The 25093-nt window shown below is 35.3% G+C and overlaps 1 protein-coding gene across 2 annotated transcripts in view; it reads right to left on the reverse strand.

Moving 5' to 3' along the window:
- Window positions 1–1053: 1053 nt before the first annotated feature.
- MINDY3 (MINDY lysine 48 deubiquitinase 3) overlaps window positions 1054–25093 on the reverse strand; it is a 48271-nt gene continuing 24231 nt past the window's right edge. For both annotated transcript variants that reach the window (XM_005518771.2, XM_088061928.1), the window contains exons 11-15: window positions 11909–11981; window positions 11034–11106; window positions 6159–6246; window positions 2962–3033; window positions 1054–2129 (exon numbers count right to left, since the gene is read on the reverse strand). In XM_005518771.2, coding sequence (XP_005518828.2) covers window positions 1980–2129; window positions 2962–3033; window positions 6159–6246; window positions 11034–11106; window positions 11909–11981 — 456 coding nt within the window. In that variant the 3' untranslated portion in view covers window positions 1054–1979. The remainder of the gene's footprint in view (window positions 2130–2961; window positions 3034–6158; window positions 6247–11033; window positions 11107–11908; window positions 11982–25093) is intronic.

Genomic DNA, 25093 nt, shown 5'->3' on the forward strand with positions numbered 1-25093 from the left:
TTAATGTCCTGCATGTTCTAAGTCTGACATCTAAATAACCACATTCTTTTAGGGGACAAAAAGTGAATTTCCATAAAGGCAGAACCTCTCCCATCTTGCTCATCATGGAAGAAAGGCCAGAAAGGTTCACTTGGTTGAGGCTCTCAGATGAGCTGTCTAAATGCCATAAAGCACTGTTAGCCTCTGTAATCCAAAATAAGTGAAGTAAACCAGAATCCAGGCCTTTAACAACTAGGCAGTAGGAAGGAAAAAGGATACAGGAATAAGGTTTCTTATATCACACCATCATCAGCTAAATGTCCCTAGAGTACAGCAGAAGTTTTAATCCAGACTAATGCTTAAAGACAGATCTCACATCAGCTGGGCTTCTAATATCTTTTTTTTTTTCCTGTGAGACAGAACATCAATTTTATTAGAGTGGGGTAAAAAAAAAAAAGCATATTCTAACAGATTCAAGCTATGATTCAGTGCAAAATCTGGTGTGAGATACTATTGTACAAACCAAGGACAGACACCAGAATTCAAGAGAAAAAGCAAGAAAAGTGAATCTTCCCAAGGTATCAGTGGAAGTCTAAAGACATTTATCTTAAATGTGCAAAACCAGCTAAAACAAATACCTATCAAGCTTAAGTTTTTTTGAGAAGTTCCACACTTGACAAGCAGATTCTCTTAATTTATCTGTATTTTTCAGCAGTAATACCACTGTTGCACAAGTTTAATGTCAAACCCACACTGCAAGACAGAATACTTGTGTTTTAAGTAAAGTGAGTCCTAAGACAAATTAAGGAACCCTTTCAAATCATTGTTTTCTGCAAAGGAATTATTTTTTTTCAGAAAAAGAAATCTAACAAAAACACTCTCTTAATACTAAGATACTCTGCTGTCAGTCTGCAGTAAGGAATGGTCATGGTAATTCCAGAAGCTACGAAATTACCTTTTAGCATGAGCTTTTCCCCACCCATAATGCGTTCAACTTGAAAGCTGACATTTCTAAATCTGTGGTCCCTTTTCATCATCTCAGAGAAGCAGCAAATAAGTCCAAATAAACCAAAATTTAAGTAATATATGATTCAAGGAAAAGATTTTATTTTAGGGCTAAGAAGTTGATAATAAATAAAGGAATATAATAATGTAGTAACAGATGTTCTCATGCACTTAACACATACAGTAATGCTGGCTTACACTGCTGTTTGGACAAATTAAGAAGAGGTATTTGGCAATACTGTAAGTTTTGAATAGTTTATAGAACAAGAAATTCTTTCTGCATTTTTTACATTTCTTTTATATAAATTCAAATAAATATTAATATATCTATTTTTCCTCAGATTTTCTGTTCACTTTTAACATGCCCAATAACTAAGCCACAGTAATATACAACTGCCAAGAAAGAGTATTTAAGAATTATACTTATTCCTAAAAATGTATCATATTTATGTCACATTGTGCAAGCTCTTTAGGTAAAATTAGATTTTAGGAAAAACTGCAGAAAATTTAAACTCATTAAAACATATCCAGTGCGAAGGCCAGTCTAGTCCACACATTATGGTACTGTAATGTAAGCTAATATAATTTAAATAATAAAACATGCCTATATGATTCTGAGAAAGCTGAATATGTTTCATGTTTTAAAGATCTGACATCTAATATGCAGATTCTGCAATATCAGAATTTTTCAAATCTTCATGAGATGGCAAAATAATGGTAAGACTTCATAAGTAGGCTTTTTTTTTTGTGGATAACTCACATTAACAGTACTACAGTGGCCAAAAAAGACAAACTATTATAATAGAAATCAATCTGATTAAAAAATTAAATATTCCAATTAACACTGAAAAAGTGTTTGTAATCATTATTTACAATTCCTCAATGATACCAGTGTATAACTTCACACAATCAAAGTATACCACTCCCCAGGCAAATTCCAATTCTGTATCCCCACTGGAGGATCTGACAGCTGGATGTTGTTCATGGACAACACATCAGTTTAGGGAAGGAGATCGATCTGTGGTCCAGAGCAGTTCTATGTACGGCCATTTGGTCTGCAAGCAGCGCTTCACGGGAGTGTCGTCGGTCTGCAGCATTGGTTCTTCAAAGCCCATGACAACTGCTGTGCCTTCTACATACATGACCTGTCAAAATAAACCAAACTCTGTCAGCCTGTTCAAAAACTGAAAGAGAAGATGATTACTTTCACCAGGTCAGGAGAGGATTTGTTATGATACACATTAAATCTGTTAAGTTTTACATACTTCTTGTTTTAATGAAATGGAAGTATGAAATAGAAAAACCCTAATCTTTGAATGCTTCTGCTTACATTCTGAGGTATGGAGCAGCTGCAGATTTCACACAGGTAATTTTAAGGACTTAACCACAAGCTATTCCAAAGACTGAGTAGGTATATTTTCCAGAAGAAGTCTTACTTAAGTCATTCTTAATGCCTTACAGTCTCTTACTCTAAATTCTCCTTCAGGAAGTTAGAATCAGTCATATTGTGTCTTTTTTCAAGAACACTGAAAATTAAACAGGTCATCTTTGTTTTCTCAGTAAATGGTTCAAAAAAAAACAAACTACTGATTTTTTTGATGCAAGCCTAGACTACTAAAAAAAATTCACAAAAAATTCTAAACAACCTAACTCAGACGTAGAATTACTTCTATAAGTTGCACTTTGTGTATGTTACATCTCCACTGTCCCTTACAGTTCATACCCCCCTTATGACAGGTGTGAGAAGTGCTCTTTTCAAAATGCAGAGTTTCAGAGATGTGGTCTGGCCAAGAAATCCAGTATAGTAGCTCAAATATGATTAGGAGCACAAAGAAATTTCCAATTCCAATATAATTTTGGAAGAAAATTATCAAAATAATAGTTTTGTAAAAAGTCTATTTCCAGTTAGAGTATTTTGCCTGTAAGTATATTCAGTTTTGCTTAGTGACAGTTATTAGGGCTTAATTGTAAACTTACCTTTTCATTATAATTAGATTGCTTCAGTCCATTGTAATGGTAAACAGTGAATGACTCTGAAACCCTGGAGTCCTAATAGAAAAAAGACAGTTAATTTCATGTGACATCCATTGTGCCTTGATTCTCTACTCTTTATAACTAGACAGATGTATTCCACCAGGAAGACTCAAGAAAACTGTTAAAAAGTACCATTTCTTTTAGGTGACAGAATCTTCATTTTACCTTTCTTATCAGAAATAAACAACCAAATGTCAGTAAATTAATGAGTAATGTTCCCAAGAGCAAGTCAAGATTTTCTGCGTTTACTTGGACACTTTGAACTACAACTTCAGCACTAACCATGGAGAATCCATCCTAATTTTTAATGTCAGACACCTTATTCAGGAGTTGCATGCATGTTTATTCATGATAGTTTGGATGCCACTAAGTTTTTTACTAAGGACCAGATCCAATCTCTGGTCCTCCATGTGAGAGCTAGAAGGCTAATACTCCCATATACTTCACTTCCTTTGAAGACACCAGTTCTGCCAAGGTCCAACAGCAAAGGTATTGGCTCTAGGTGATCTTTAACATTCTAGGTGTTTAAATGCTGTACTCCTAAGAGGACTGAAAGCTTTGGATTTCACTGAAACAGGAAACACATGTCAGGTGTAGTATCAGCTCTTTTATTCCTACTAGACCAGGCTCCAAACAGAAACTTATCCCTTTTTTTGAGCACATGGAAGTAAAGGCTGGAACGAGAATAAATCTGCTCAGGTTACAGGACATCCATCAGATTACAAAAACCCTCATTAATTTTTCTACTTTTTAATGACTCACAAGCTCTATCTCTCTATGTGTCTCTCACAGCCATCCAGGCTATTCAGTGGAGGGAGGGTGGTCAAAGGGAAGATAAGAAGTAACTCTGCTTACAGAAGTTGCTTCACAGAAATAAATAAAATTAAGCCTTCCTGGAAAGAAAGAGGACACATTCATTTCCCTGAGGAAGTTGCCCACCCAGAAGCGAAAAAAAATGCTGTTTCCTAGTTCATGTCTCATGGAAGTTAAGACTTTTGTGCAGTTATTGTTTCCAAAATAAAAAAAAAAGGGGGGGGGGGGGGAGGGGGGGCGGCTCGCAGCCCCTCTCCAGGTGTCTGCCCTAAATAGTAAGGTGTCAGGCTGAATAGCTTTGAATAATTTTTTTCTAAGCCAACAGCTTTCAGAAGGAAAGCTGAGATTCTTTCCAGTTTTTGAGGTGGAGCTGAGTACTTTCTAGGAGTGTAAGAATAGGGGTTTGAATATTCTCAGCAAAGGAATCAAATCTGGGTTTCCCGAGCCACAGCTCTATGTTCAAAGATTAACATCAACAATTCCAACCATCACTGGTATCTGCTATTTTCTCACAGTATTTGAAAGAAAGACATTAATCTTCATTTCTGCAGAATTTCACTTTCAGAAAGAATTCTGAGCAAGGTGTCAGTATGGTTAAGGGCTACTGCTACCCGATCCACAGAGTACAGACAGATTGAAAAAATATGGTTCCAATCCATGCTGATTGTTCAAATAGGACCCATAAGGCAGTAACAATTCCATGTTTTTTACTACAGCCAGTGAATTTTTAACAGGACAGGCAAAACTGCTTGGTGAGAATCACATGTAGCAGGGAATTAGCACTTGACAGACAGCACTGACTTGGGGGCTCCAAGTTGACAGGAGGCAGAGTTCCTCCAGCAAGGTGAACAAGGCAGGGCTCTGCCCATGATTGCACTATGCTTTGTTTTTCCCTTCTTCAGTCAATGATGCCCTTATGACAGGCAAGAGAGGCAGCAGCCCCATACAATGGCTCTTCTCTCTACCGCCCTATGGCCCATGGTACCAGACAGTTTAGGCACAGCCAATTATGGAGGATGTTCTTTGGCATAATGAACTTCATTCTAAGCATCTGGGGCCTAAAATGAAGCAGTGGAGTCTTCCAGATTTGCAAATGTAATAGTAATGAATAAATTATATTCAATTGTACACACATTTCCACTTCTGTATAAACAAATAAAAGGAAGAAGAAACAGTTGGCAAAAATACAATGTAGATATTACTCTAAAAGGCCAAAGAAAATGAACACTAACTCCTCTTTCTCTTTCCTCCAGATGATGAAAGCCTCTGAATGATACGTTTAGTCCCTACCACCTTTGGCAGTGCAATTCTAGTGTCTTCTGACTGACCATGTTTCATAGTACACAATGCTATACCCAGTGCTGCACAATCATAACAAAAAAAGAATCTTGCTGAAGGCATTTAAACCCATCAGTTTCACATTTCCTTGACTGTAAAAATTAAGCCACATAATTTCAGTGACACTTTAAGCTAAAAAGCATTTCTAAGCCCTTCTCCTGCTTCCACCAGCCTATCCTTCTATCCCCAGGTAAACCTGCTCTCTTTTGCCAATATAAGCATGTGCATGCCCAAGGAAAAAGCCCCCCCACACCTACAAAGAGAGCTCTTATCCAGATCAGCTCCCTGCTCTGGCTTACCACAAATCTCTTTAAAGAGGCTTCTGGTGGCAGGAAGGCAGAGTGAGAGTAGGAAAATGTGGTCCAAGGCAAAGGGAAAAGAGGACAGTAGTGCTAGGTTAACACCTGCCTCTCTGTAGTGGTGCAGTATTAAAGAACATATGGAATGAACTAAGAGTTTGAAGATGATTTTCTAATACCCTAATTTCGACATATGCTAAACCTAAGTCTATCATGACTTTTTTGTTCAAGTGTCAAAAACTTTTACATTATCAAGAAATGCACATAAAAATAGTTTTAAATATGTTTGCAACCTTCTCCTGTTTGCAACCTTTTCCCATTTGCAAGCAACATTTTTAATTATTGATAAAACCAGTACAGTCATTTATTCTCAGAAAAACCAAACTCAGATGAACTTTCTGAGTAATGAAACAATTTAATGTCATACACAAAATTATTATATATTTCCTGAAGATAAATTTAGAACAATGGAGTTTTCTTACAGTGTAAAGCTGACAAAATCATGGATGTTATAGAAAACAGAAGTGTACCATTTACAGTGGAATACAGAAGTTATCTGCTGATCAGCTGAGTTGAATGAATGCAATACTTATTAAAAATTGCTCTTGTGATACTCATGAAAGTTTTTAATGAATCTCAAAGCCAAACAGAACAGACAGTGCTCTGCAGCAATAAAACTATATTGATTACCTGCTCAGGGAAAAATTCTTGCAGAAAGGGACCCAGTAGTATGATGCCCAGTCCTTCTGGGTCTAATTTGGTCTTCATGAGGTTTACACTAAGATAAAAACATTAAATATAAAACTATGAGTATGACACTTTTATTCTTGCATGACTAAGTTATGCTGTGCTACCACAGTACTGACTGCCAAGTATAGCAATACTATTCTATTTTTAATCGTAAGTGACAACTGCACCAGAATGGCATGCAAGTTGCCAAAACATGGTTATTTTTAAGTAAAAGTAATCTGTTATTTTAAATTAAATAAGTGATAATTCTGAAGGACCACCATATTTGGTAAAATAATTTGAAACTCATATAATCTAAAACCAGGTTTACAGCCTAAAAGGCATTTTGCTGTCTTGTAAGCATTCTTTAAAGATACAAAAACCAGTCATCTTTCAAATATAGCTCTGTCACTGCCAAACAACCTGTTTTTAAACAAAGATTTGAAAACCTTCCAAGATTATCTAAGTACGCTGAAATAAAATTAAATTTAACAGATACGTTTCTTATTTATATCACGTACTCGGCATCAAAGAGGCCAGAATCAACAAACAATGGAAATACTAACAATACTAATCTGGAAGCCTTACTTCATGACTACGGTCTAATTTCAGGTCACTGCAAACGAAGGTCAATTATAAGACTATATATTTAAGCAATGTACTTCTACAGGCAGCAGACTGTATCTATTTGCATCTACCTAGCCCTCTGCTTGAGTTACAAGTTGTACCGTCCACAAGAATGTCCTCATTGGGTCAAACCAACAGAGCGTCTTGCCCAGTATCCTGTTCCTGACATTGGTCAGTAGTGGATGCTTACGATAGAGAACAACAGGGCAAACACACATCTTTAGTTTACCCTCCCCACTTCCAGCAGTCTGCTGCTCAAAGCCATCTTCAGTGACAGGCAGTATCTAAAACACAAAGATATATATTTTTCTTTCCATGCATGTGCCTAATTGGCTTTGAACTCATCTATATTTCTGGCTCTTAATAAACTCCACTCAAAAAGTTAGAATTAAACTATGGATTCTGGGAATAAATGTCTTCTCTGTTTTGAATCTGTCACCTGATTCAGTCTGATGTACTGTGTGAAGCAATTAACAGTCGCTACTTATCTATTGTATTAATGGTTGTCCATCTTTTCCAGGTCAAACAGTCCTCACCTAGCTTTTCCTTGCACTAATGGCATTCTGTATCATTAATTAGCCTTACTGCCTTCCTGATACCTTTCTACAATATTCATTTTCCAAGATGGAGTGAAGCATTGGGCATTTATTCCATGACGTAACTCCTATGAATTCTTCTCCATATGTCTGTCACTATGAGTTTAAATCTAGAGATCTGTTTCCTGACCAGTAATATCTATAGTTCACAGACCAACAATGTGTATGTGAAATCAGCATTGCTTTATGCCCTGAGCAACCAATCTACATTTACTTTATTGACACTTCTCTGTTCCTGTACCTTTTAGTAACTTCTGCTGCTTTTACACTTTTTTTTTTTAACATCTCAAACACACTTTTATCACCAACAATCGTACAAATCCCTACCGTCAAATCCTTGCTGGTAAAATAACAAAACTCACAGGCTTAATACAAATTCCTGTAAAAGTCTTCTAATTATCTTCCTCCATTAAGAAAAAGTGACATTTTTATTCTTCGACCAATTATTAATTTACAAAAAAAGTTCCTTCCTATTCCATGTCTGCACATGAAATATCTACATGTGAATTTTCCCTAGACTGGCCTTCAAATCCTTTTCTAAGTCCTGTTGTTCATTTGTCACCTTTCTCATTCCTATACTATTTGGTACCAGCACAGTTCACAGTAGTCGGAACCTTTAAATAGTTCAACAATGACATTCTAATGTTTCTTCAGGATGTTGAGTTTTTTTACTTATTTTGACACTTCAGAATCTTAGTTACTCTGATCACCCATTAAAAGGCTTAAGTACAGAACCACTCTGTAATGTTCTCCAGTGATGAGAACTCCTCCCATCCAGAATATAAAGATCTCACTGCAATTTTTTAATTGACTTTGAATACTTTTAAAACATTGGGAATCATCTATCAAAACTACAAACCTCTTGCAAGCCTCTTGGCACTGATGGGCTCAGAAGAATACTATTAGTTTTTGTTTGCTTTATTTACATTTAACATTCCATAAATTCAGATTCTTCCCTTTTTTAATGTACACGCTATGTTTTTCTTTCAGAAGATGCACTTCTAGTTTCTCATAGATGCTTCTTTTACTACTTAGGCCTTTAAACACCCACCAGGTTTCTTTTCTTGAGGGCTGTGGGTGGAAGGTGTAGGTTCCAAGGTCTTTTTGATTGTTGCACAGAAGCATTTTGTCCTTTTTGCTACCACTTCAGTTTCTTCATCTTTAAGTAACTTCCTTTCTTGGTGCTAACATAGAACTAGTAGTCAATTCTTTGGATTCTTTTTGTTTCTCCCTCAACACACATAGGATGTGTTATGCAAATCTTAAGAGAGTGGATCTGTTAAGGTCCTTGGAAGAAGAATTCTAAAATTCGTAACACTGAATGTGGTATCCTATAAACTATGCTCATTTATTATTTAAAAAAAAAATCACTACTCAAGTGAAACCATGACTGAGGATTTGCAAGATACTGGACTTCAATCCTTCTATTCCTCATTCTCACTGGTACAAAATTTTGGCTATTTTAGTGGCTGTTTGAAACCTGCCCAAATTCTTGAAATGCAGCAATAGAGTTGCAAAACACTGTGTTTGCAAACAGAACCATAACAGATAATTTTTAAAATGCACTTAAAATTATAAAATAAAATTAAAGCAAGGGATATACTCACTAAAGAAATATAAGAACTGTTTAAAAATACAGCACCACATAAGTATTTAAATCTGGCTAATGTACTAAATTCAATCAGCTAAGCAGGAAGGTAGATCTAATAAACTTGGACTGTGCTATGTTTCAAATGAGGTTTTTTCCTTCAGCAAATCATTAAGAGTTTTCAATGTTACTGGTACCACAGCAGAGCTACTGAACATGTGTGTGCTTGTGCTTCAGTTTCCTCAGCACAAAGCCTGGCACCTGAACTGAAGAGATTACAAGTGTTGGGCTGATGGTCCTTGTGCTGTTAGGGCTGAGAAGTGTGTGGGGACAAAAGCCTCCACTACTGATCAAATAGAGAGTATAGAACAGTTTAAGCAAGTTAAACCTACATTAACATTGAGATGTGCTCAAATTGATGCCCTAAAGGGCATCAAATGGTTTTTAGAAACAGACAAAACAAATGAGATGGGTGGGTTCTCAGATACATTTACTGAAAGAATAGAAAATTTTACTAAAAACACATGCGATGGCATGCAGTACTGGCTAAGTCACCTTGTTAATTCATGTCTGCTCTACAGAGTTTTCCCCTCTACAGTTCTAAAATTTTAGTCAGGTCTGATTTTTATACACTCTGAGAAACTTAAAGCTTTGGATTAGACAGTCACAAATTTAAATAGCACATTTGGAGGCAAGGCATTTAATTTTCCTTAACAACAAACAAAACATGAACAAAAAAGCCTGTATGAAGTTTGAAATATGTTATTTATACTTTTGTTCCACACTAAAAAGACAGAACATCTAGAACCCAAAGAGAGGAGGTTCTCAAGATAATAGCATTAGGCATCATATTTATTTAAGAGGAGATGATTTAAGACTGCATATTCCATGGTTTGATCATAGCTTTTTCAACACAACAGGTCTTTTGACTGGCTCTTCATACATCAATTTATATTTTATGTGCTATGCACAATAAAACAGAACAGGGCTATGCCACAAATGCCCTGAAAGACAAACAGCCAAATGGAAAAAGCACTGAATGAAGAAAGGATTTCTCCAGATTTATTGAGACAGCAGAACAATAAGGCAAATCTTCTCAGACCTATTAAATGATGGCTTGTTTTCTTTCCTCTCCGTTAAAAAAAAAGTCTTTTGCAGATTTCACCACTTATTGTCATAATACGAACATGAGCTCAGTAAACTTCATTACACTCTAAACCTTTGAAAATATGGAAAATATGCTCAATTCAATTTCAGATGGCTATGGTAAGTAAACTTGCAGTCTCCACAGTCATTCCAGCTTTGATCCAACTAAACTAGACCAATTGTTTACAAGAGAGCAGGAGCAACATTTGGAACAGTAAAAAACTTCAAGTGCTCGGCTCTCCTTTTCTGGGTTAAGTATTATTCACAAAACAAGGTAAGTTTTGACACTGAAGGTTAACTGCTGTCACTTAGTATTAGTCTTGTCTGCCCATATTAGAGCTAAAACATTTGAGTTTTAACTCTAATCCTGGGAATCAATGTGTTATTTCTGAAAATAAATGGCAATTATAAACACTACTAGGTCCTGAGGGCTGGAAACAAACTGTAACTGAAGCAGTTTCAGCTTCCAACTCTGCAGAAAGAGCCAGTGGTAAACCAAACTTGCCTCTGAATACCTTGACCGTTCAGCTCTTCTGTTGCACCATTTCACCCACATTAATATATGGAAATACAATCCTGCCTATCTCCTCAATATATAGTAATGCAGTAGGTGTGAGGGTTTTTTTTTGCTTCTAGTTATCACTATCAAAATTAGAGACAACTTTAATTCCTCCCATTTAATTTAAAGCTTAACATTTCAAAATAACACTCAGTGCCCAGAATCTAAACTAGGAAAAAAATTCCAAACTAGGAAAAAAAACCAAAACCAACCCAAAACTATAACATATATGAGGGAAACTGAATAAAAAATAAAGCCTTAAATGATAATTAATGTCATTAATTGATACTTCTGCAGTATTTAAATTTTATTATACTTACTATTCAGGATCTGAAACAAGGTCCAGAGCCTTCATTACATCTTCTAGCAGTGTGTCAGGTATAAACCCATTATCTGAAGAAGTAGCAAAGTTTCTTGTGAGGAAAAGAAACAAAATGCTTTCCAGGAGAACAAATTTCACTCAAAAATACAAATACAACGTATCTTTATCTGTAAAATTTGCAAGCAAATGGTGGGGTTCTAGAAGGAAAGGAGCTTTCAAATGCTTCTGTCACACTTTTAAAAAAAAAAAGTGCAATACAGAAACTGCATTTATCACTCATACACTTAGAAGCTTAATACTTGCTAAGAATTCAATCTTTATAAAGAGTTCTCCACTAGGTACCTAGGGATAATAACTGTACCTTTTTCCCCTTTTGATTAGTTAAAATAGAACCTGAAAGCTAGACATCCTCTGTTTTCTAAAACATAAGAAAATTTTCTGTGTATGCTGCATAGATTCAAGAACAAAATCTCATGAAGAATGAATCGTATCAGATCAGTTGTTTTATGAAAATTTGAAATAGGAGAAATAAATTTTATTTAAACTTCATGTTAATTACAAAGAATATAACAAGGTTAAAAACCATCTATTTTAAAAACTCTACTTACTATTGCATAATTTCTCTTACTGCAGAATTCTCAGATAATTTCTTCATAGAACTATGGAATAGTTTGGGTTAGAAGAGACCTTAAAGATCACCTAGTTCTAACCTGCCTGCGGTGCCAGGGCAACCTTCCAGACCAGGGTGCTCAAAGTTACTTGTAGATTAATTCCTGTACTGAACATTTCTTAAGGACTAGGCATTTCATTCCTCTCTTAATGAGCACATTTCTATTAAAAAAATCTTATTTCAGAATAAAGTACAGCCCTTACCCTCAGGGTCATATGTCTGGAAAACTCTTCTTGCTTGTTCTGAAGGTGCTTCAGGAGCAACAAGGGCCATGTCCTGTGGGGTGAAAAAAAATAAACAAATCCACAAAGAAATCTTACAAAATATTCTTACTTCAGATACAGATTACTAAGAAAATATTTAGCCATACTACACCCAGTTGGAATCTAAATTAATAAAAATTTCAATACAAGAGAGGAAAAGTTAAAGTAATTTGGCAATTTTGCTAATAGTGACATAAAACAATCAAGAAATACACTAAAGATTATTCCACAAACTTCTAGACAAATTTTATGCAAGTCTTTTCATGTGGATATTGTGGCACAAAAGCTAATTGGAAACTACAATTCCAATCATTTGTACTCAAGAGCTCCAAGTGGGAAAGCACACAAAAGAAACTAATTTGGGAGGAGTTCCTTCATCCTGCTAATCTCTCCTGATGAGAACAACTTGAAAACTGCTTGTTTTATGTAGTGGAAATATAAATGCTAGATTTTTATATTAATTCAGTATCACAATAATGTAATTTTAAGGATCCATAAATATGTCTGAACAGAAACAAATCCACTGTTTAATGAAAAATTTTCCACTGATTTTATAAAATAATCATAACTAGAACATTTACAGGAAACCAATATTTTAACAGTTTATCTATATGTTTATGTATGTTCTAAAATCCTTTAAAGTGCTTTCAGACAAGAAGACTGTATTAGCTCAACACAGTCAGTTTCATGATGCCAAATAATGTATCAAGTCACGCAGTTGTGCACATACCATGTCATAATGGGTGTAACATATATTTTATAATAATATAAACACTTATTACATAAGGCACATACATACACTGTGAAATTTTGTAATATGTGACCAACTCTTAAATAATTTGGAATACAAAACATACTAAGCAGGAATAGATTTCATTATCACAGTGTATTACAACAAACTCATGCAAATATTTCTCAGTTTAAAATTAATGATGCCACAGCATATAGAGCTTATCAGCAACAAGATGATTAGTGATTTCAATATTCAGGGCTTAACTCTGAAGAAGGGATATTTTAGTGGTAGTTTCTTATTAACAAATCAGCAGCTCACAAAGCCACGCAACAAGGGAGAACTCTTAGAATTTCCAATGGTATGTAAGGACATAACCCAAAGTAACTTCCAATGGCATAGACATATAATTTCAAATGTAAACTACATAGTTCTACTTTGGTTTACGAGTATGCAGTTCCTTCCACACAATCTTAATGTAATCCAAGAATCAAGACTATCATTTGTATTGTCCTCCCTACCCACAAATCTTCTTGTTAATGTAGTACTTTCCAGTTTCATGTGATGTCAAACAGATTCTTCAAAGCAAGTCTTCTGCAACTGTCAACAATTTTTTTTGATAGTCCAACTGCAAATAGTGTGTACTTCTGTTAGCATTTTAATTTGCCAGGTCCTTAGTTTTTCAGTTCATGTATGTATACATGGAAGAACTTAGAGATGAAGTCACTAAATGCATTAGTCATATTGAAAATTCTCTCGCATTCCAAAAAACTTTCAAATATGGTAAAGCCTCCATATTGTTACATATTAACATTTTTTATTCACTAAATGTGATTTATTGATACTCTAAGCAAGTAACTTCATATTGAAACTTAGAAAAGTCTGCCTGAGAGATGACCAAAAACCCAACATCTCTAACTTGTAAAATAATTCTAACTTTCCACTGAGGTCGTTGTCCTATAAAAAGTTTAAAATGCAAGATCCTTTACATACAAATCCCATACAACCTCTTAACTTATCATGTCATTCATTTCCAGTATGCAGATAATGTTAAAGTTGTCTTAAAAGTTCAATGAGTCCATATATTTGTATCTGGGGGAAAAAAATACCATAGCTCCTTCATGCAGTAAAGCTGAAAATGTGATAAACATCTAACAAAAACATATTTCAGCTGCCCAAGCTGATATTTCACCATATGTGCCAAAACAGATTCCCCACCCCAGCCTTATGAATTGTATTTTGATGTAACCCATGCAGTGAATATTCCATATAAGGGAATCTCATAAACAGTTAATTACAATAATTATTTCCAATACCAACTACAACATGTCCTAAAAATCATGTTTCACTCATTGGCTCTTATGATACACAAACATGTCATTTTATATTACTTTCAAAAGTTATTCTCATCAGAATTACCAGTTTATTTTAAGATCCCATGTTTAGCCTCAGAGGCAAAAAATATTCTTCATAAGTTTTAATGAAAACATTCCCAAACCTTTCATTCTACAAATCCAAAGTAGAACATAATGGCTAAGCCACACTGAAATCCTGGCTAAGAATTTTTACAAAAATCACACCCTGAAAGACCCATTACCCTGAAAAATGAAAGCTTGCATATGAACCGCTTTATGGTTGTACACTACCACTATTGAGTGATATGTGGAAGAATTGCATATTGTAATACTAACTTTCTGTTAAAAAAGTTAGCTAGAAACAATATAGAAACACTGATTTTTCTTTAACTTTTTAACTTGCTGTAACTTAATAGCATCTGGAGAACTGAAGTTCATTTAATCCAGTCTTGTATTACAGAGAAAGGTGTATATTTTTTCAATGCTATAATCAGTGGCTTTCAAGGCATCAACTTTTCCAAAATGGCTTCCTAAGAAAACAAGGTTGATGGGATCTCTGAAACTCACTCCCATCTCTCTAGCTGATTTCTGAATCCATTGCCCAAACTTCAATTTTACAGAGGAAACAGTAGTCTCATAAATGATTGTTGAAACTGGATGCCAGGCAGAGCATCTCAATGAGGAGCTGGAAGTAGACAAATTCCATGCTTTATGACTTCCAAAAACTCCACAACATGATTCACTCAAGATGAACTTTAGCTTCTAATATTATGCTACTCATTTCCTATGCAAAAAAATGAGTATCTAGTATTAAATACTATTTCTACATCTAATGCTATTTCAGCCTATAGACATGAGCTGATTGCTATGCAACGCAGTGGTGAATATTAACATACTAATTCTATTTGGGAATTACAATAAGGAAGGGGAAATTAACATGTATGTCAGGAACATTTGATAGCAAAGTTTAAAACCAGTGAAGATGTACTGCAGAAATTTAAATCTTCCTAAATACAGTTTTCACAATATTGAAAGCCGCACTTAATGTTGGAAACCAGCTTACAGTATTCAGTTTCCCACTTAAACCATATAATTCCCTCTTGGAATGACAAAAACCTTGCTTCAATCCAGAATGATGAAATGTTTTTGAAAATAGACTGGATCAATTATTTTATAGCTCAAATATGCCAAGTGTTTCTAAAGGACAATTCTTAGCCTGGATCATTAACAGTAATATTTTACGGCTTTCCATGTGAAATGTGCAAGCTCTGTGAAGCAATGAAGGAAAAAAGTTTATTAATAATGGCATGTGATCCACTGTTATTTAGTATTGGTAAATAGTATTTCAGGAAATCTTTATAAGCACATGTTGCTACATGTACAGAGAAAATACTAAATATTCACAAACATCACAGTTTAGTTTATTATAAAAACCGTATTGCTGCTTTTGTTTGTATTTGAAGTATATCATTTTAGGTAGCCAATTCTAACTAGCAGAATAGAGCAATTAGCTCCTATAAAAACCAGTATGTTTTATTCTTTTATGAATACAAAACGTGATTTTTTTCATTAACACCATATTATACAAGTAAAGCCCATCTCACTACACTCCAATTGCATGAGCTTTCTTAACTACACATAGGCAGTGATCAAATTTCTTCTCTAAATACATCTGCACTGCTCCAATATTTTCAAACCACAGTCTCTTGACAACTTTGGCACCCTTTTGTAACAGTTATTTTTGAAGTACACGTGTAAGATACCCTAAACTAACAACTGGTACAGGAAAATGGTATTGGGCTCCCTGTAACACAAAAAATTCATAAGATTTCATAAGCTTTTTACATGAAACAAACCAACACTGGAAAAAATGTACGTAAATATTGAAGTGAGGTTGCTACAGTTTTAGAAAGAAAAGAATGTTACTGACATAGCTAATCACATGCAACTTCTTACGTTAGAAGAGAATAATAGAAAATGAAGGCAATATCTAAAATATACTAAATGTGCTTCACCTTTGCTAGGAGTTCAAAGGTCCCTCCTCCACAGCCCCTGTCCCTGCCTTTTCTCCCTATTTGTAGCCTTCCACATAGACTTTCAATTTCCATTCCCATATCCTAACCTGAAAGTAGAACTGCCTTATCCAAAGAGGTCAAAGATATTATTTCTGTTTTGTATGAAACGAAACTGCTATCAGTATGAAAGGAGTAAATAAATGGATGAAAAACTTATTTTTCAACGCTTTTTAAAAAGCAGTTAGAAATTGGTTGCTAAAGATTTTTTTGACTGTACTTAGATTAAATCCGATGCTGTATCTGGATTCAACCTATGTTCCCAGGGATTCCACAGGTGTCACATGTATTAAGGTTTTGTGGAACAAACAACAACCAAACAACAACAACCCAAATTGATTTCATGGAGGTTCCTGTCATTTATAAAATGACCTAAAGTATCCTGATGGAGATTTTCTACACAAGTTCAGTCTGTCATATCACAGCTTTATTAGGCAGTGTGTGAGTTTTGTAAAAAGCAGAACTTGGCACAAAGTTTCAGAACAGGACTACAACAGTTACTATTTTAAAATGAAGTTTCAGAACAGGACTACAACAGTTACTATTTTAAAGCATATTCTTATTACTAAAGCATATGTTGGCATGTTGGGAGTCTCATTTACTGTTTCTAGTTCCTGCATCTATCCCAGAAGGGTTTGGGAACATGGGAACAAAGCAGGCTGAAGAGAGAGTAAAAAAAATGTAAGCCTCCACTTCCAAGGATACATGGTGCCCTGCTCAGAAAGAACATCTGGTCTTCAGACATTTTGGAGAAAAAACATAAAAACAGACAAATGGCCACAAAATAATTTCCCTGTTGCTTTACTCAAGAACACTTCACTTTAAAATACCTTCAATAGGCATTCACTAACTATATTTAAAACTCCGTTTCCTAAGTTCTGTATTACGTTAATGACTTCAGGACATTTTCTCAGGAAGAAAAGTTGTAAGGGGAAGAATGATCCCTCGGATTCCATCCAGTACATGTATTTATAACAAGGAAGCAAGTATTAACAGCCACTCATAGAGATTCATTTTGTCAAACAGAACGCACAACTGGCAGTTGGAAATAAGTTCGTAAGCTGGAACTACCACTCACACAATGAATACTATATTCCCTATTCTAAGTCTTAGTATTCTCAGTATCATTATCTGGTATGAAAAATATGCAGTTAGTAGGCTACAATTAAAAGATAAAGTAAATGGGAAGTTGCTTTGTAAAGCACTATCAAGGTTTATGATTTCTACCTCTTACCTCATGTAAAGGTACATAGGATATGTGGAGAAGTTATTAATTTTACTTGCCTTCTCTTCATTGGGTTACTATAAGCATATTAAATTCCCTATTTTGGAAGACAGTAGTTTAGCTTTTAGGGCTCTAAAAAAACATTCTGTGTGGAAATGACTCAAAATTTCTCTTTCAAAATTCCATTTCTGGAATGATTCCATGTAGATAACCCCTGATTATGAATATACTGTTTGATGTCTTAAATTGGTTTATTTACTGACCTGCTCTGGTTTATAACCTTTGACAATCACACATACATGCAGCTGTTGGGGGGAAAAGAAAAAGGAAACTAAACTCAACATTTTTCCCCTCTCCGTGTGCTGAGGATGCATCTTAAAACGAACAGCACCTTCTACTTCTGCTTTATCTCTGCCATAAATACACCATTGTGCCAAAGCCTGGTGTGGACACTGGAGCATAGCACTGCATTTACAGAATTTCTGGAGAGGAGTGTTCTACTGCTTTTAACTAACACACTTCTTCACTTGATACCAGATTAACTACTAAGAAAGCTAATGTCTTCCTAACTGTGTGTGATTTGTAAACTAGCAGGATATAAAAATGCACTAAATCTATTGAAGCATAGCTTTTGGGTTAAGACTTCAGAAGACCTTTGAGGGAATCAAGAAATTTATGCTTCTCGTCTCCTTTTATTCACAAATACTGGATGAACTACAAAGTGCTTAGGGTGTAATAATACTTTCTCCACTATCCAGAGTAGTTCCAATAAAAAGGACAGTAGTATATCCAAATGCATCCAGAAAGCTAAAATTTAAAATCACTTTGAATACTAAAAAGCCAGAGATTAAATATAAAAATGAGAAAAAGGCTTATGGAAAAGAGTCTTACTTTTCAGGGCAGCATCTACTGTGAACTAACCATTAACTCATTCACAGCTTGGAAGCTATTAGGCACTGGAGGAGTCTAAGTTGTGCCACATAATTCCACAGCAATGACCCACAAAAGGAAGGGGTCTGTGAATCAATTATGCAAGAACATATTTATAAACAGTATCTAATTTCAGAACACTACCAGCAAATTGCAACAGCTGCAAATATAACACATACCAAATGCAGAATTCCAGTGGTAAATATTAGTGCATTGTGTGAAGTTAATGCACTAACACAGTGCATTATGTTAGTGCCTGCTGACCAGGAGGAAAAAGAAGTAACACAATACACAAGAGCCTGGTATATTACAAAAGGTATGTTTAAGAAAACTTCAGTTAAGTTCTCAATGGATGGCTGTGTCTTGAGCAATAGCATAAACAATACTTTGCTACTTAATATAGATGAAAATGAAACAATTGTGGCAGAATTAAGTGGGAGTTGTATGTGGAAAGGCTAGGGCACCAGACTAGTGGAAGAAGCAAATGATGAAGGAAAATGCCATCAGTATTTTGCTTTTCACTTGATTAGAAATTACAATTTTTTTAATGCAACAATTAGTTGAATATCTATTTGATTTTTAAACACTTCAATATTATTAAAAACTCTATCTATTAACTGTATTTTAACAATGAGCCTGTATGTCTATTAATCTAAATTTCAAACCCAGAATTATTTACCCATTATGTGATAACTCAGGCCCAATGTCTGCTGTATCACATATAACTGGAAGCAAAATTGGTATCGCACTTGAAGGGATACAGAATAATACAAGTTCTCAGCCTTTGTTTCTATCCAGTACCTCTACTTTCAGAGTTTAACACAGTGACTTACAAATTATAAAATTGCATTTAGAAATTTCTTTGATGTGTTTACTACTTGCAAACCACTCTGCATACACTACAAAAAAGAATGAAATAAGTAAAATGTGTTTCTTTAAAAATCAGCTTCTCCCTTGGTAGGCTATATGTACATGCAAACTAAATGTTGCTCATAGACTACTCCTTCCAGAGATAGGAGGCTGTAATTCCTTCTAGAAGTTTTCCTACGGGGTAGGACCCAATTTGTTACCTTAGGGCCCCCAATTTTAATTTACATCTGAGAGTCATACATGCTGCTAGGAGGAAAAGGAAAATGTACTCCTCAGGACAGCACACCCTACAAAGGAAAGGCAGGAAATGACCCTCCATTTCTATACTGCTCAGTGCATTTTCCACAACAGGTGCTTTACACCTTCACAAGCTTTCCACTAAACACAGAGCTAGCTCAAGTTCAGAGACATCAAGTCATTGCCAAAATATTGTCTCAAAGAAGAGACTCTCAAATATTTTTCCACAACCTACTGCTAACTTTTAAAAGTCAGACAAAAGTTTGTTTCTTAACCAACTGAAATGCGAACTCAGCAAGCAGAAAGTAAACAGAGCATACACAGTAAAGGGAACTAGGAAACTGGAGAAGTAAATTGATGGATTACCTCTGGAATCACTATTCTTCCTATTTAAAATAGATTTGAAATTATTAAGGAGACATTCTTCCCAAAAATGTTTAATGTGATATTCATGGTCATTACTTAGGCATATTTTCTTTGAAAGTCTTCAGATTCAGAAGTACTGCTACAAATATACTAAATTGAGAGCTTAACAGTTTGTGGGAAATTCTTTCATTTTTGATTTGCAGATCTAGAAAAGGTTCTCTTATTGCACTGGCTCTCTATCATTTATTCTCTCATCCTTCCTTCATTTTAAAGAGTATCTCATGCAACAAGTGGTAGTGCTTTATTTTCAATTTTTTATATCTAAATGTTGCTGGATTTAAAGTTTCTATTGGAACCGCTAGAACTACTCTCCATCCCACATTTTACAAGATTTTATCTAGGTGTGGAAACATGCCTAGTGTCAGCACCTTAGCACACAAGGTACTGTGCTACCTTAGCACAGAACAGTATCAAAATGTAACATTTCAGGATAAATTCTTTTCAATAAGTATAGTAACTCACAGGGGCTTTACCTTCTCCAGCATTTAAAAAGTTTTTTTGTAAAGCTGAAGTAGAGACCATCAAAATTACAAGCAGACAGGGAGATCTGCTATTTCCTATCAGCTATCAGAGCTGGCTGCTCATTCAAACAATGTGGGAAACAGGAAAATAAAATGAAACAAGTATTTCTCCTGAGCAATGCTAAAAACTGTATGATGGCTAAAGTTTCTCATGAAAGCCACCTCCACTTAAAACCAAAACAACATTTCTAATCAAATAAAAAAAACCCCAAACAACCAAAACCATGCCTTCCTCCCCCAAAACCCAAACCCAAACCAAAAAATAACCCCACCAAAAAAACCCAACAAACCCCAGAGACTTCATAAATGACAATGCTTCAGATTTTTTATCTTTAGAGAAAATAAAACCACCAAGACTCTGGGTAAATTGATGTCATGAACTGGTTTCATTAGAAACAAAGATGCCACCACACATTGTTGCATCACATATAGTCTCCTTACTAGAATGAAAAATTTAGACAAAATCTACAAGTTACTTGATAAATGCTGGTGTGAAAAATCACTGACTAATATAACAAGTTCAAGTTCTCCCACAGAAAACCTTCCTAACAAACAATAAACAAACTGTTCAGAAGCACATGTTTACAAAAAGGACCACACATCTGTAACAGGAACTAATTAACATGCAAGTAAAATTAGAGTGGACCCACAAATAGCAGAACAAGGTTTCACGCAAGCTCTGTTATCTTGCAAAGCTAGAGTAGGGTAGCACCTTTCTGAAGCACTTCATTTTGAGATGTCCCCTGCCAACGAGACCTCAAAGCTGGCCCTTCTACTAGGAAACTCATTTGGAATTGTTTATGAACCTATGAACTGCTGTGTTATTCAGAACAACTTAATTCACTTAGCAATAGCATTTATACTACAAATCTTCAACTAATCACTGGAGTAACTTCAATGCTTTTTGGGAGCACACAGTTCCCACAGGAAACACCCTCCTTTAATATTCTTTTAAAAAGGTGTCTCTTCCTGCAGAAAGGAGCTCTTAAATTAACAATAGAAATATTTGAAGAGTCAATGCTGATTTAATCAGGTAAGTGCTATTGTCAAAACCAGAACAGCACTCACCTCCCTAAAACAGCACACAGAAAACCGGAACCCTATGTTAGTCTAGAAATGATTGCTGCTGCCGCCTCACACATCTATATCTTTTCCATTTATGTGTCCAGACTGTTCCAACAGAATCCATTCCTCTTACTCCTGAAAACTAAAGACCCTAAATCCACATGCTCTGTAACCATTACCTGAAGTGGAATCTTCAAAATATGATTTTAATTTCTTCTCTAATGAAAATATACATTTTCAAAATTTGATTACCTGCATTTACTGGTCATAGAAGTGAAAAACAAAAGCAAGTGCATAGATATTTTTCACTCCCTTTCTGGAGTAGAAGAGTTCTTAAGTTAAAGGATACACATAGATTACTTTTGTAGAAACCGAAGTTGTTAACACATACTAATAATGACTGAATTTTTACACATGCATCTTGTTTGCTTTCACACCACTGACAATCTCTGTTGGTGTTCTGAGCTTAAATGCTGTACCAACTAACACTCCCCCTCAGCCCAGCTCCGGTAAACACCACTGACCCACATTTAGGCTCTCCTATGGCAATGTCAGTGTTTGCTGAGGTGCCCCTCAGTTGAACTCTGATGAAAGAGATTGTTTAGGAAGAGAAATGAACGTTCTTTCTTCTGAAAGACAATGCTATCAAGGATGCAGAAGAAAGGCCCTGAGAATGTGTAGAACAAGTTACAGTGATCAAAGTCAGAGAAATAAAAAAATGTAATCTGAAACCAATGGGGTTCCAGAAGACCAGGACAGGACATTTTCCTTCAAAAGCAGTAATTTTTAACTTATTCAGATTTCTCAGACAGGTGTTTTCTCTGCTTATCTAACTTCAAGTCTAAAAATGCCACAATGCTCTAACTGAAAATGGATAGCCAATTCTCTTGTGGCATCTGTGCTCAAAGACCTAGAAACAAACTAAGGAAATTTTCTAAAGACCCACATGGCTGAAGTGTCCCCTTCACCTGAAGTCATCAGACAGACATTTATTCCACACTGTCTTTTCACTTTAGAGTCTGAATTCAATCTTCTACACAATGGGCATTTGTGTGTCACAGACACTATTTAGAAAGCACCTATTAACCTCCTGTTTTTCTTCCTATTGCTTGCACTGGAACACTTTCTTGTTCTATTCTGCATAGCATTTCAACTTGTTGGTACTCTTTTATACAGTATCTGACCACACTGTAACATTCCTAGAAGTTCTTAATTGTTTCAGCTTGTCATAACTTCCTATGAGTATTATAAAAATAACTAGGAAGTGCTTGAACAAGATTTCATCCAGAACATCACAGCCTTATTTAGAGCTGCCCCACTTCCTAATCTCTTATCAATGAAAGAGAAAAAAACAAAATACAAAAAGACTGTAGTGATAAAGCTGATTTTTAAAAGACATTTAAATACCACATATTTGCCTTCACACTATCTAACACAGCATGCAGACAAACTCAGTGTGTCATATGAAAGATTCCTGGTTTGCTTTTGTTGGACTAAAGCCACTGAAAGTTTTCCTATTCACTGAAAGGAAGGGTAGGCAGGGGGAGGCAGAAATGATGGTTACTTAGATTTACTAGCCTATGAATAATGTACATACTGACTTTTTCAGGCAAAATCTATCCCGTTGCAAATGCATGGTCCATGACCACTAAGAATAAGAGCCACACTTATTTTTTCAGAGAAGATTACATTTTCACTGCTAAGTATTAAGCAGCTTTCTGACTTTATGCACACAACAGTTGTGAAGAAAAATAATATGATGGTTATACTTATGGTTCTTTGCTAGGGACCTTCCCCCCACCCGCAATGATTCACAGTTTTTTTCCAAGTCTATTACATAACTAGTGTCAGAGTTTTGAAGAATTATTTAGGTAATACAGATGTTCGCATGTGCTTCCTAACTGCAACATTTACCCATCTGCAGAACAAGCTGCAGTATTTTTGCTCAAGCCAGTCTACTCTAGAAATGAATTTATGGAAGACGCGAGGTTTCATTTCAAGTATTTCCAGATTCTATTTTCTCCCCAAAACATCTAACTACAAATAATTATTTAGCTTATGACAGGTTGGTTAAGGCCCAAACAACAAAACTGCTAATATTATATTCAATAAAATGTGCTTCAATCAAAACTGCTGTTTCAATGAAGAAATTTTTGTTATTTCTCTCTACCTCCAAATCACTGTACTAGAACAAGGATAATAACTCACTGGGTATATACAAAAATGCTATGCCAGTCAAGATGTGGAGATGAAGACCATGCAGGTAGAAAAAAACTTACTCTTTTAGTAACAGGAGAAACTGCTGACCAACTGTACACTTGTCTTAAAACTAGGAATTGACTAAACTGTCTCTATTAAGGACTATTTCAGTAGTTATAAGAGAGCTTAAGCCCAATTACACACTTTAGCTAATTAATTTTCACTTTAAGCTATAAGTGCGACCTTCAGCCAAAGATACTGTGCTGCACTTTGCTCATTAAAATCCATTGAAAATATAAGAGTTTTAGAATGGCAGCTATGAACAGATTTATTTATTTTACAAACTAAAACATTTCTCACAGTCACAGCTAAAAGAATGGTGCACTTTCAGAGTAGTGCAAATGTATTCTGCCAGACAGCAATAGAAGAATGTAATATTTAAATCGAAATGTTCTGAGATAGAGTGCAGTGGTTTATGGTTCATTCCTTTGATAGGAGAAAAATGCTTATCATTCATCTAATGTAAAAAAAATCTGAGTCAAGCACCTAAAGAACAGCAGCCAAATTTCTTTAAGTAGAGCAGTATGCAAAATTTGAGTAAAACCTTTCACTTCTTAAACCTCTGTGCTCAAGGAAATTAAGATTCTGTTCTGTTCACTAATTTTCCCATGCTAGTTGTCTATAGCAACAGTAGCCTAGGAAGACTTCTGTTTCTAGATTTCTAGGCTAAATTACTTAACTAATGATAAAACAGACTACTGTTCTGCTTAATAATTGCCTAACATTTTTCTGTTTAAAATAAGGCTTTATGCTCCTGTAAAATACATGCAGCTTGAAAGAATTAAAACCTGTTTTTTTTTTAAATCTGTACTGGTTTTGGCTCCACAGTTCATTTTCCCCTTTCCATTATGAATATTTCTTGCTCACGTAATCAAACTCACCATCAAAAACAGATGTAGAAGCTACATCCTCAGTATCAAACACCATCTACACAACTACACATGCTACTTTAACAACTTGCTGATTAACCACTGGCAATGAATTCAAGTTTCTTCTTGTAGCTTTTAACATGTACCTTCAATTGATACAAAAATGGTTTGTCAACACAATGTGTATAGCCAAGGTAGCTGACATCTCTGCTCCACCCGAAATACTCAACAACTGCTGCTTTAGAAAGGGTGGGGTTAGACACACAAATTCAAAACCTGAGCGCTTTTACACACTTTCAGCTCCTGCTTTGCTTAATAATAATAACAACAACAAAAATCTAGGAAATCATTTGCCAAGACCATGTCAATTCTTTATTCTGCCCTTTAATCATCACAAGCTGAAGTTTTACATGGCCTGAGTGGAGTTCAGCAAAGAAAGTGACCCGTTTGAGTCACCAGATATTGATACTCAGTTACTCTAAACCCAGGAAACAACTTTCAGCATCCTAAAAGAAAGAGCATTAGAAGCAGATTTCTGTCTAGAAACAGTCTCTGTAGACACTAAA

This window comes from Pseudopodoces humilis, chromosome 1 (genome assembly GCF_049639895.1).
Source record: "Pseudopodoces humilis isolate 2021_Gansu_Grassland_sample_001 chromosome 1, ASM4963989v1, whole genome shotgun sequence".
In the NCBI taxonomy this organism is placed as follows: domain Eukaryota; kingdom Metazoa; phylum Chordata; class Aves; order Passeriformes; family Paridae; genus Pseudopodoces; species Pseudopodoces humilis.